General features: G+C 40.9%; 1 protein-coding gene across 2 annotated transcripts in view; it reads left to right on the plus strand.

Moving 5' to 3' along the window:
* Window positions 1-1082: 1082 nt before the first annotated feature.
* The window catches only part of ARHGEF12 (Rho guanine nucleotide exchange factor 12), a 149336-nt gene continuing 136228 nt past the window's right edge, over window positions 1083-14190 (plus strand). Inside the window, exon 1 of one of the 2 annotated variants that reach the window (XM_042957525.1) lies at window positions 1083-1768. In XM_042957525.1, coding sequence (XP_042813459.1) covers window positions 1737-1768 — 32 coding nt within the window. In that variant the 5' untranslated portion in view covers window positions 1083-1736. Of the gene's footprint in view, window positions 1769-4376; window positions 4425-14190 lie in introns of those variants that run through there. The other variant, XM_042957532.1, reaches the window with a different exon arrangement.

A 14190-nucleotide genomic window follows, 5' to 3' on the forward strand; every position in this document is an offset into this window, starting at 1 on the left:
GGCAGAAGCAGCTTAAAAGCAATATTATACCAAGAAATCCTGGCTCCAATTCCCATACTCTCGTTCCCCCCAGCCCGACGCTCCACCGTCCTCTAACTTTGCCCTGGCAGCCAGGATTTGTGAGCGGCGGCCCCTGTCCTGGGAGGAGGCCAGCAGGTGCCCCAGGTGAGCGGCCAAGGCCAAACCCTCTCTTTGCTGGGGTTTGCTGCGGAAGAGAGGGATGGTGTCCTGGCACCTGGACCCGAGTTCGTTGCCAGCAGTTTACAAGTAGTCGTTACGTGTTATCAGAAAATAAGAACAAGTACATTCCATTAAGGAATAAACGTTTCCAGGGCAAGGGGGCGGGTGATGCCTCTCCTCCCGGACGCCTCTGCACTGGTGGAGTGCTCTTTGGCGGTCTCCGGGTAAAGCCGAGTTAGTACAAGCTAGACTCCAAAGTACGGCTCTCCGGCGTTCCCGGGGCCTTGGGGGCGACGCTGGGTCGGTGGGTGGGACTCCCGGAGACGGCCGGTTCCCACCTCCCTCCGCCCCGCAGAACTACTTTTCCGCTCCCCCAAACAGGACTCCGGCGGAGGCGTCCGCGCGGCCCTGGCGCGCGGGCCGGCGCGGGGGAGACGAGCGAGGCCGGGCGGCGAGGGCGGCGGGGCGGCCCCGCGCGCCGCGGAGGGATCCCGGGTGAGGCGGCTTCCCGAAGTCAGAGGGGAGGAGGCCAAAAAAGTCGACGGGGGAGGGGAAGCGCGAGCTCGCGCTGGACGCGGCCGGGGCCGGGAAGACAGAACCGGAACCGGAACCCGTGCGCGCGCCTGCGATCGTCGCGCGGCCCCCACCGCCGGCGGCCTCCTCCGCCCGCCGCGCGCGCTCCCGCGAGGGCCCCAGGACCCGGCGAGCTGGTCCTGCGCTCCGAGTGGTCGCTCTCGCCGCGCCGCCGGCCTCCGGGGCCGGTGCTTCGAGGCCGGGCCGGACGGGAACCTCCCGCCCCTCGCGGGAACCGCCGCCTACCGGCGCGTCGGGGAGGAGCCGCCGCCGCCCGTGCCGACTGCGGAAGAGTCCGGGCCTCCCAGGGATGGGGAGCAGCCCGCGGCGCTGAGAGACCAAGTTCCTGTCACCTCTGGCTGCGGGACCCCTTCCCCCGGCGCCCGCGGTCGTCCCAGCGCCCGGAGCTTGGTGGGGGCGGCGAGGAAGACGAGAGGGGCCCCCCGGCCCGGGGACATGGGGCCGCGCGAGCCTGGCGCGGGACGGCCCGAGACGCTGCCTAGGCTGCGGCCACGAGCGGCCGGCAGCCCCAGATAGAGAGCGGAGACCACAGCGGCTGGCCCCGCGGCGGCGGGGACTCGCCAGCCCCCGAGACTCCGGAGGAGGAGCCGACACCCAGCCCCGAGCTGATCCCGCCCCAGCCCCGGAGGGACTCCCGGGCCCCTTCCCTGCGGCTCGCCGACTTCCCCCCCGTGACGGAGTTTTCTCCGTGTGCCTTCCCGAGGATTGCCCTCTAGCTCTAGAACTCGCCTTCTGGCAGACTTTCTCGGGTTGTTTTGGGAGATACCCTGTTTTGCTCCGACCTACATCCCCTTTCCTTGACCCCTTCCAGTCGGACGTTCTAGATGACTGCATGGAGTTTTGAGTTGGACTTTTGTGTCCCTTACGGAGTCGGGCCTGATCCCAGAGCACTGGGGGTGGGGTGGAGGTGTTACTGTAAAATGCAAGTTGGATAAAAGAAGGACCTCTCGCCAAGGGCCCCAATGAGCGGCACACAGTCTACTATCACCGACAGGTTGGTATGAAGCTCCCCTTGCGCTTCAGCTTCCCTGGGTTCGGCCTGACCTAGCAGAGAGTCCGTGATAGCCGATTGCCTTTGACCAGTGAAGTTGACAGGCAGAGGAGAGAGGGTTGTTTGGGAGCTCTGCAATTAGTCTGGGGTTGCTGCCAAGTTACCCGGTTGATTGGATTTGGAAATGTAGCTTTTTTATTTTTTTTTTTTCTGGGGAGAAACTTTTCTCCAGATTCTCGGCGAAGGGGTAGGTCAAACCATGATTGTGGTTTTGTGTCTGTACTGTGCATTGGGATTCTGTACTTATCTTGGAACCAGAGGAAGGTCATTTTGGGTGAAGGTCAGTGCCCGAAGTCGGCTGGGGTATTGGTGCATCATCAGTTTTACTCCTGCCCTGTGGTTCTCCAGACCCTGTTAGATTTTTAGGAATTGCTATTTGTAAACTTCATTCTGAGACTGCTGCATGGTGGTTTTGGAACTTGATCTTTGAATGTTGACCTGCGTAGCGTTGATTACCTAATAATTTTACAGAATATTGAAATTACTGGTAAATCACAGGCTCTTGTTGGAGCTAAAAAAGGGGGAGAGAAAGTCATGGGGCTTGATTTTAATTGCTGCATTTTTAGTATTTTGTCTTTGAGAAGTATTTACATTTAAGGGATACAAACCCTAAGCGAATTAGGTAGTACAAGCATGGCAGGTGGATTTGTTGAGTTCTGTGGGTCCTTTATAGGTTTTATCTATGTTGCTGGTGGTTGGTAAGTGGAGCTTCTTTACCCTTAAGGGTTATTCTTTGGAATATTGTTTTCAATGATAAATTCCACTACTGTATTTTATTTCTCACTTTCATGATGACATTGTGTGCTGATTCCAAATTTCAGTCAACCTTTTTTTTTTAGTCACTGTTCAAACCATTACATCATCAAAAAAAAAAAAAAAATCAAACGACTGAACTAGGGGGCCAAAGAAAGCACTTTGATGAAAAGCGCAACCATAGTGCTCTCGCAAAAAAATAGTTGAATTTCCTAATAAGAGAGTTTCACCCAATTGTAAGACTCATTTGTTGATTTTAAAAGGGCCAAATTCCATTATCATACCATAACAGCTACTCCAGAAACAGAACTTCCTCTTCCTGTTGATGCTTTCCAGTGTCACGTGAATGTTCACCTAAAAGATTCCATCAAATATTTAAACTGTAGTCTTTGCGTATTTTTCTTTAAGATGAATTTTGGTTTTCAGCTTTTCAGATTGTACCCGTATCATGAGTAGCAACAATTCTTATCTTAATTTCCTTGAATCATCCCCAGTCCTTTAACTTTCAGGGTGTTTTGGTACGGAGACATCACTTGAACGGGTGTGTGGGTAATTGTTTTTATTTTCCTGGTTCAGTCAATTCTTGCCCTCTCTGTTGAGCCTTTAGACAAGAAGTCTTATTAGGAAATAGTGTAGTGTTGGTAGTTTTTATTGTGGCATTAGGGGTGTTTAATTTTGTAGAAACAGAACCTAGGGTCACCAGCTCATTTCACATGAAAATCACCTAATAGTGCCCACCTGATAACCTTTCTTCTTCTCTGTGCTCAGAGATTTTTTTTTTCCCTTTTCCATTATCTTGGAAATAAAATCTTGGGATTTGGGTTTTTTTTTTTTTCTCATAGCTTAGATGAGATACAAATATACAATAAGCATGCAGTCAATAAATGTCCTTTACCAGGCACTGTGCTAGGCACGAAGGATTAAAAGATGAGTATTCTAACTATAAGATGAATCTGCAAATTGGTTTGGGTGTTAGTATCCTTGAATTAGTTCAGGGGCTGGCTGATTTTATAGATTTTTTTTTAAACAGTAAAAAAACCATTTAATAGCCATTTAATTTAATATGCATTGCTGAGACAGTATGGATACCTGTATCTTAGGAATTTACTCGTTTGTTTTCTTTTAATAAGATTATTCTTGGGTGACTATTACATTTTCTTTACGTCTTCTGTAAATATCAAGCATCTATTTGTGCATTAGAAGAGTAGCTGTCTCTGATCTGAATATGTGTTGGAGTGAAATAGGGAAGTGCTGGGTTAGTGTTACTTTTTTTCTAGGGTACCTTAACAAAGTTATGAGTACAGAATAGTTCTTAGCTTCTCGGCTCTACCTCCTTCATCCTCTCTTCTCACTGTCCACTTCCAGTATACTGTAGGTATATTTTGCTGATTCTAGAGCTACTGGCAAATTAACAGTGCCAGTGTAGCTTTTTAAAGGTCCTTTCAAGTTTGAAGTACCGTATGTGGTATGGCTTTGTTTTGTAGAGTGTGCAGACCCACCAGGCCAGCTGTGTGAGTTAGAGTTCTTTCATTGTGGTGCTTCTGACTACAGAGTCTGTCTGTCCTCAGTTGAAATCAGACTAGCTGGTTTTGGGCGTTGTTCTGTTTTGCAGTTTGTGGCAGGCGACACATGGCTGAACAAGATAAGAAGGGTTTTATTCTTGTGTTAGGGACGTGCTGGGGCTGGGATGGAATTCAGCTATGTTTAGGCTCTGATTGGTCACTGTGGATACTCAGAACTCTGTTATATCCTGTTATTATTTTGCAGTTAAATTAACACATTCATTTGCTCCCTTCTCTTCCTCTTCGTCTACTCTCCAGACCCCTCATGCTCCACTTTTTGAAAGGTATAGTCGTCAATTTAAAATCCAAACTATGTTCATGGTAGCTACTGTTTTCATGTAGGGTATATGAATAGGTTTTTTTTGTTTTGTTTTTTTTTTTTTAATCTAAGAAGCTTATGAATACCGTCTAGTGTCTTGCTTTGTAACTTCTGTGAGATGTATAGTTTTCTTTCCACTTTGAGAATCAGCACTTGAAAAGTGGCAGAAATACCTGATTGCTGCTCTTCACTTTGCATTGACTGCCGTGTTCAGTCCCAAAACGTATCCTAATTGTTGGCAGTCCTCTTAGATGCCTGTCTTCTGTCCTGGAGCGTTTAGGGGTCTTATGGCACTTGGAATTTCTTCTGAGAGATAGAGGCGAGAGAATGCTCTTTCAGTGGACTCACTAAATGATTTCAGGCCAGATTCTAGAACAGTGACTTTTCAGGGACGATACAGGTAGGATTTTGTTATAAGGGTCTTACTTGAAATAAATAGACCTTTGTCTGGTCTAGGACTTGTGGATTTTGTTACTTTGATGGATAAAACAAAGGTTTTTGATATATTGGCATTTCCTTAGTACTGGGTTCAAGTTTGAGCTTGTTTAACTTAAGCAAACTTTCAGTGAGTATGCAAACCTGTGACTTTATACGCATGTACCCAGTAATTAACATTTTCATTCATGATGCTTTTTCTGCCCTCATTGCCACATAATGCTTTTGATTAAAAAAAGAAAACAAAACACTCCTGTATGAGTGCTATTTTCAAGGTTGCCTGAGTCATATGCAAGGTTAGATTGTTTGTAATGTTTACTTGTGAAGTCAGTCATTTGATAAATACAAAATTGATATTGGGGATCAGGATCACAGTGCTAGCTTTGTATTCAGTTTAATGTTGCTTTCTTCCGGCACAGTATAAAATCTTGATTCATATAGGCGTGCATTAGTACATTCACTTGCACACTTTTACATGAGTCAACGTGTACAGTGTGAAGTTTTTAAAAAAGTGCAGAGCTATAGTCTTCCTGATTAATGGCACATTTATAAGATGTTCTCATTTATTTAGTGAGGTGACAAGAGAATCTTTAGTTGAATCACTGCAAAAATATGTTAACCTGGTGATGCTGCTTAACCCATTGGTGATTTCTTGTTAAAATGTAGATAGCATTGAGTTAACATAGGATTTTTAAAATTAAGTTTGAATTTTCAGTTTAGGAAATGAAATTTGAAGCAAACTGATATGGGTCACAGAGAGCAGGATATTTTAATGGTTTTCCAGAGGTAATTGGAGAGACTCTTACATCATGGTTGTCTGACAAAGTTACTAGAAATGTTTCTTATCATATAATTGCTTATCTCCTAGAAATTGACCATGTCACATTTTCAGGAACAGGGAGCTGGAGCTTAACTTCTTTCAGTCTTGTTTGTTAAAACTTGGTTTTGATGATGTTTTAAATGTTCATTTGATGATATTCTCTTTTCCCTTTTAATAATTAAGAGTCTTCAAAATGTGGTGGCATTTGAACTGAAAGTATAAAATGAGTAACATTTTGTTTTCTTTTGAGTAAAACACTCTTGTGTATGTAACAATATCTTACTGTGGTGTAATTCTTTAACATTTACAATGTTTCTGACCCCCCCCCACCCCCCCCCCCCCCCCCACCCCGGGTCAGATCACTTATACTTCAGGCAACTCATAGAATTTAAGTCAAGATTATAAAACTGGAAAGGACAGAGCCACCATTTTAACTTAGATTTTTCTGGCTCTCAAGTCCTCCCCCCACTTTTTACTTTAAATTATGGTGTTTCTATGTGTATTATTTTTTTTTCTTACTTTCCTTTAGTAATCTTCCAATCTGACCAAGTTAGATTTTTCTTATAGGATGCTTTCTATCCTTTATACATTCTTGCCTGAAGTATCTCTAGAGGATAAAGCTCTCGTCATTTCCTCAAGAGACTGAACAACAATCTGATAGATCTTGTAGTCAGGAAGTTTTTCCTGATCTTTAGCTCAGACTTTTGATTTGTCCTGTTACTTGTATGTACTTGCTGTCCTCCCATTTTGTGTTTATATGACTCTAACTGGCTTAGACAGTTAATCAGCAGCTCTTCCCTACCCCCACCCTATTCTTTGCTTAGCCAGTTTGTATTTCTGATGATTTGTTGTCTAACAATTATCCTGCCCCTCTTAATGTTTTATTAACTTTTCCTCAGTCGCTCTCCTAGTGCAAAGTGATTTTGTTCCTTAGATGTACTTCTGTATTTTATCTTTACCCATGTTCTAGAGCAGCAATTTCCAACTTCAGTTTAATGTAATTCACAGGGTCTTCAGTTTTTTCCAGGCATAGCCCAAAATTAGGGCTATAGAGATTCTCACTTTTATTTTAGATAGTTTTTACAATGGATATGGGAGATATCACAATCAAATAAAACAAATTTATACAAACAGCATAATTACTAAATCAAGCAATTATGTATGTTATAAAAGGCTTCTTTCCAAAGTGATTCTTTAAAATATGAGTGCCCCTAATGTGACAAGTGTTATCAGTTATGTGACAAATGGGTAGCAAACAAAAATAATAAACATTAGGAGGAATCCTTGCTTGAAAAACAATCAGAAGTGAATATAAAACATTTCTGAACTTGTAAGTAAATGAAGAGATGTGATTGTAGCTCTAAAGTAAAATATCTGTTGCAGTGGGGTGAGATATATCTGGAAGTTCTTCCTTTTTTTTTTTTTTTTTTTTTTTTCCTGCAGTAGTTTTTCAGTCTCACCTTAAATTGTATGTCACTTTTTGCATTTTTTTTTGTTTCCACATATTAGTGAAAAAGAAATAGACCTGCAATGCTTAGCGTTATTCTTCCAGTGAGATGCACTGTTGTTAATATTGAAATAATATTGTCTCTTTTTGTCACTGTATTTATAAGAACTGTTACTAATGATAAGAGACCATAAAAGAAGGAAAAAGTACGCATTAAATTATTACAAAATACATAAGATTGTAGAGCTCTTGAATGTTTTATTATTAGACCTTTTTCACCGATGGTAACTTAGTTTAAGCTTATTTAAATAGATGTCTTTGTTCTTTTGCCTTTTGCTCATGATTTTGTTTCCTCAAACTTTAGAATTTTGGAAATATGCCAAAGTGAGGGCATTTTACTTTTGCAACTTAGAGTATGTAGAGTACCGAGATAGCCAAGTTTGAAAGGTTTTGTAAGGCAGCTTCTACCTCCCAGACAAGCTTATGAAGCTAGTGCTTTAGAATCATTTTTAGCTTTTTGATTCTGTGGAGGTAACACTTGATGGTGCTGAAGGTTAGAGGCTTTGCCTGAATTGCATAAGCGTACATTATTGACTTTCAGTAAAAGAAGAAATTTACACTAAGTTTGCCTTATTGAATTAGCATGTACCAATGCAGCTGACAGTTTAGATTCATACCAAAACAGGATCTTTTACTAATTCAAATGCTGAATCCTGGTTTTTGAGATCATAGTCACATGATAGGCCTGGGTGGCTTCCCAGTGTTGAAAGACAAGCAAATCTAATGGCCAATGAAAAATTAGATTTCCTGTCTTGGGACTGTGAGTAACAATTCACGAAGAAATTCACAGAGAAATCTAAGAAAACCGGGTTTAGTTCATGCTTACAGTTAATTGCCACTTGTACACTGCTTTTTCTTTAATGTTACAAAGCTTATTGTTGTCATTTAATGATATTGCTCTGAGACTGTACTTTTGGTCAAATATTACATTTAAATACTGATTTTAGGTTTACATACTGACAAGGTCAAAGAGGATTTTGTGGGTCTTCTTTGAATTCAGAAAATGTAGATTATATTGTTGTAAACCGGAGATTTCATCGGCATCAGAAGAAGTTATATGTAAAATTGGTCGTGTAATGCAGAAGGTGGCTGTATCTTATCTAGAAGAATCACAAGTCCCCAAAGTACAGATGGTTCCCAACTTACCATAGTTTTTTAAGACTTTAAGACAGTGCAGAAGCAATGTGCCTTCAGTAGACACTGTACTTTGGAATTGGAATGTTGGTATTTTTCTGTGCTAGGGCTGTGTGGCACGGTACTCTCTCGATGCTGGGCAGAGGCAGCACATCCGCTGTTCCCAGTCAGCCGTATGGTCACAAGGCTAAACAACCAGTATACTTACAACCATTCGGCACCTCGAGAATCATTCTGCTTTTCATTTTCAGTATTGTATTCGATAAATTACGTGGGATGCTCAACGCTTTGTTATGAAAAAGGTTTCGTGTTACATGATTGTGCCCAGCTGTAGGCTCACGTACGTGTTCTGCGCACGTCTCAGGTAGGCTAGGCTAGGCTGTCATGTCCCGAAGGTTATGCGTTCAGTGCGTTTTTGACTTACCGATAGTTCCCACTTACAATGGGTTTATCGGGACGGAACTCCATCGTAAGTTGAGGAAGATTTGTACACTTAAATCCGTGTAAGAAATCTCACGAAGGGGCTTAAATATATCCTTCCATTGATTTTAGATGGGTTATCTGCCTGCGCTCCGGACACAAGCTGGTATGATGTGGTTTGCCCTGTACTGTCTCTGTGGTTTACTCAGAGGAAGTGGTTCTTGTGGGTGAAGGTCTGATCTTTTCAGAGATTGTTGGTGGCACATGCACTGTCAGCTTATTTCCTGTTTTATTGGCTTTTGGGGCAAGGCCTTCTCAGAGCGAGTGCTGCTGAAGGGGTATTGAAATATTTTGTAGCAGCAGGATGGAAGGTTATAATGTTATGTAACATCTACCTTTCAGGGGATGGGAAGGTTAAATTAATGTCTGTGAGATGCTTTGAGATCTTAAGATGAATAGTGCAGACATGCTTGTAATCATATTTGCAAGTTACTGCTTTGTTCAGATATTGCTCAAATTTAAGGAGAAAACATTCTTATGCAGTCAAGAGTTAACTCTGTGGACCTTGACTTCTGTGGCCATTCAGGTGTTGTTTAATCGCTGTGATAGGGTTAGGAGTTCTTCCTTTTTTTCTTTTCTTCTTCTAACTGTAATTTTACTGTACATGGGTTAACTTAATGGAGTGGATGCCTTATCTATAGTACTGGTTAAGGCTTGTTCACAAAACTTAATGGTTCAAGCATGCTTCTTCACTAGTTTAACTGGCCTACAGAAATAAGAGAATTTCCTTTGAAATCAATGGCTGTACCACTCGTATACAAAACCCTGTACTGGCTTTGCTCGAACCTTAAAAAAACTGATCGAATTGCAGATGTTATACTTTTATTTATTTATTTATTTATTTATTTTTGGCTTGCATTTACCCTTTGTTGCTTTAAAAAATTAACAATGAATACTTTCTGGGAAGAGGCTTTCTTTAAAGCTACATTGCCAACTAAGTTTTGAGTTCCTCAAAGGTAGGAGAATAGTTCTTATTGATTTTTAAGTGATTACTATTTGCTTTACTGTGTTTTTATTCTTTTTTAATATAAAGAACCATAAGAAGAAAATAGTCCAAATTAGTCAACCAGTCAGATAGTGTTGTTCAGGTTAAAAAAAAAAAACAACACACCAGAAAATTCCAGTGATATATAACAGTAATAATAAAGTCTCCCTCTGATCTTACCTCTATCCCTACACACCTACCACTTCTCATACTCTCCTCAGCTAAACTTTGTCTATCTACCAAAACATCCTTACAAATATAGCAGCCTATCATTTTAATATTCTTTATATTTAGCCGGTAGTAGGTATATCTGTTTCTGCTAGGTTGTACTACCATAACAACAGCTTCCAATTTCAGTGGCTTGCAACACTGGTTTATTTCTTGCTTGCATTACACCTTGTTAGCTGTGGATTGGCTGTAACATTTTTGGAGCCCTGGCTGAAGGAGTAATCCCTGTCTGGGATATGTCATTTGCATGGCAGAGGGAGAGAGCAGGAAACATGCAAACATGCAGTGGCTCTTAAAGCTTCTACTCAGCCTGGTGTACGTAAATCATTCACGTGTCATTGGCCAAAGCAAGTCATATAGTCAGGCTCATTGCAGTGTGCCAGGGAGGTGTCCTCCTCCGACAGGTGGCATTGCAAATCACATACTGATGGGTGAGGGTGTATAAATCTCTCAAGGAAGGAGAGAGGAGAGGGAAAAATTAGGAACAGTAACATAGTCTACCACAGGAAGTACTCCATAAATGCTTATTAGATGGGTTGTTTTGAATCTGTAAAAATTTTATTTTTTTAATGGAATATTTCAAAGATACACGGAAGTACAGAGAATAGTATGATGAACCTCCATGTACCCATCATTAGCTGCAGTAATTACCAGTGTATGGACAGCCTTGGTTCATCTGTTTGCTTGCCCTGCTTCTCCATCAGATTATTTTGAAGCAGTTTCTCAACATTTCACCCGTAAATATTTCACTAGCTCTGAAAGATAAAGTCTGAAAGTGTGACTTCCTTTAGTGAAGTTTTACTGTCTAGTAGTTTGAGGTAATGGTACCAGGGACTGACAGGTGTCAAGTAGGAGAGGATGTTCATGGAGTGTATCTGGATTTTGACAGCCAGAAACCTATTTTGATTTCGTTTTGAGTATTTCTGGAGGAGGCTTACCAGCAGAATGTCATCTGTTTTCCCAGCACCTCCTTTTCTCCACTTTAGAGGGAGAGGGAAAGAGAAAGAGAGAGAGTGTGTGTGTATAGCAGAAGCAGGTAATTAACCCCTGGAAAAAATAACATGGCAACAGATTTGATTTGCAGGAGGGTTCATTTCTCAGTGAGCCTCTGTTGGCATGGTGCCAGTTGAAAGGAATCCCAGCCCTTAATGGCTCTAAGTGTTCTGGGAGTTCCCAGTCAGTGATGTTATTTACTCTAGAGGAAGAACATCAGAATCATTTCTAAAAATCTTCTATTCACCTTTGCTATTTGCTGGGCAGAGAAAGGCTCGATCAATCTGTAAGGAGATCCCTAAGGTGATCTAAAAGTAAGGAAGAGAGTCTAACTTTAGCTTAGAAGTAATTAAAGCCACTTTCCTCTGCTCAGGTTAGTTGTCTGAGGGACTTCAAGCCTCCATTTTGACTCAAGACTTTATAGATATTATTAGCATACAGCGTAGTACAATAACTTGTCATTTCTACATTATGCATCTGTGATCATCAGCTTCACAAGGAAATTCTTTGGGGAAAGGGGTATTATGTAATCAACAGTGGGAAGGAATTAAGCAGATATAATCCTTCAGTTTGTAGATTGGCAGGTGACAGTGAGGTGATCAAAGAGGATTTTTACAGACTAGTGAATAAATTATTGTATGTAACTTGATTAAAGTGGTTATTTTAGTATAGTACGACTAGCTAATTTTGTTTTCTTAATGGGCTTCTTTCCCTGTGCTTAGAAACACTTAGGATAAGATGGTTTTTCTAGGTATCCAAGTGGTTTGTTTTCTTTAATTAAGTTATGTTGTTAGTCTCATTTCAGAATCCATGTAGCAACTGCAGTAGAAAATGCTTGGCTTGTGAAACCATTAGCTTGCAAATACAGTTTTTATTTAAATTTGAGTTTTTCTTGGCATTGAACTGATTCTGACTTGGGTTGCTTGGAACAATATAGTCTATTTAAAATGTAAGTAATATTTTCCCCATGGAGAATAACCCTTGGACTTGCCATTGTTCATGTTATTTTTTTTTTTGTTGTTGTATCACAGTTGAAAAACATCGTTTTCAGAGATAATAATTTGTCAGCACCTTTGTCAGAGTAATATATTTGTACCTCGGTTGCATTTGTTAGTTGCACATTTTGGGGAAAGATTTGTGATTTCTAGTTACTGTATTTACTCAGAAGCTCCGCAAGATCAGAATTCTCAAGACAGCGTTTAGAAGTAAGTTGGGTGTGCTGCCTGGATGTGACCAGTAAAAAAAGAGAAGCTTCTCATCATGCAGTTATTGCTTAATAGGATACAAGGTACAGTCCTGTTTCTAAAAATAGGAATTAAGCGAAATATTATGTGGATAAATATTAGCAATTATATTAATTTGATTCCGCTGGCAGAATTCTTTTTGAGACTGTCCTCTTTGTCAGAAATTAAAAGTAGCTGTGAAAGGAAAAGGTGTTTTAGTTCTTAATTTTATGTGTGTGTATCTCTCTCTCTCTCTCTCTCTCTCTCTCTCTCTCTCTATATATATATATATAGTCACACATCGTATGTATATACAGCTTTTGTAAAAGGGAGCAATAGAAGGGAACTGTTTGAGGATGATGCAGAGAAAAGAGCCTCCTGGGTTTAGGGTGTCAGACTTGTTCTGCTACTTATATCTGGGACCATAGGCAGATTTACCTCTCAGAACAGCAGCTTAGTTTTCTCATCTGTGAAAATGGGGATAACAATACTTACTTGGCAGAGCTGTTGTGAAGGTGAAGTGAGAAAGTATTTAAGTACCTAGCGCGTAAGAGGTCAGTAAGTTACAGTAGCTGTTAGGTTTTCCTAAAATTTGATCTATGCGTGTACAAGGATTTTGAATTCACAGGTATTTTCTGCTGCTCCTGCTGTGACGGTGTTTTCTCCTTGCTGTGATAGTATTCCTTATCCTTTATATTTCAAACTGTAGGTTGTCTTTAGAATTAAGATACATTTGGAAGGGAGGAATAGACAGGGAGAGACAGTTATTTCAATTCAGACTGAAATAGTAACTAACCTGTCTAGTTGCTGAAGCGGTAAGACTTTTAGGATTGGCAATCAACTTTTACATCTGCCTTGGATCCCTCAGAATTTGTTGAGTTCTGTCTTTACAACATTCCTTCATTTGTTTATTCATTTATTCAGTAAATAATGAACGGCTGCTCTTCCTGGGTCATTGTGTTGGCAAAGTTATTTTGAGCTCTTGCTACCTGTTGATTTATATTTAACAAGTAAGAAATTTACCTGTGAGAGTGACATCCGTTGAGTCATGCTGTAGATTAAGGTGAGAAGTCGTGTATTTTGGGGAAATAAAATTATTACTGATGAAACTTACCTTATTTTCCAAATTAAATTATTTCCCATCACAAACTGTCCTTTTATGTTTCCTTTTGCTTTTTTCAGTTTAATTATGTTTTGGTGAGTTACTTAAAGTGGAAAGGGCAGTGCTTTAAGGTGAAATTTAAGAAGCTTTAGATGTTCATTGCTTTTGAATAGAAGAAATCACATTTTATTGATTAGGCATTGCTTTAGTCACTCTTGGAGGGAGACCCTCTCATTAGCTACCTCTTTGAAGGTGCTAGCAACCTGTTAGGCTTATACTTTGTACATCCAGTGGTAAATATGTTGATTTGATCAGTGAAAGATTCTGGAAAGTACAGTAGTTTGTTGAGCAAGACAGTGCTTAAATCCTGATGACTTGGTATACTAGTATTTTATACTTCAGAAAGGTGGAAAGGTGAGTGTGGGGAAAAATGAACACTTTAAAGTGGATGCAGTTTAGTCTTACAAAGAAATTTGGGATGTGGTAAAAGATTTTTGTATTTATTGACTACATATTAAGTGCTAGGCACTGTCCCAGGAACTTTTTATGCATTGTCTTTTTTAATCTTCTTAGCTGTGTAAGTTAAATACTGTTGTCTCCATGTTAAAACAGAAAAATGAGGCTTTAAGACATTCACGAACTTGCTTAAGGTCACATAGTTTCTAAGCAAGAGAGTTGGGATTATGATTCCAATGTTCATTTTCCTTTGGCCTTCTGATCTCAGGCCTGCTAGTATAAGTCAGATTGGCTCATCTCGATCAGTCCGTTGATCTTTTGAATCAGTTGGACGAAGCCCAGAAAGTGGATTTTGTCTTCAACAACAC

Source organism: Panthera tigris, chromosome D1 (genome assembly GCF_018350195.1).
Source record: "Panthera tigris isolate Pti1 chromosome D1, P.tigris_Pti1_mat1.1, whole genome shotgun sequence".
Classification (NCBI taxonomy): domain Eukaryota; kingdom Metazoa; phylum Chordata; class Mammalia; order Carnivora; family Felidae; genus Panthera; species Panthera tigris.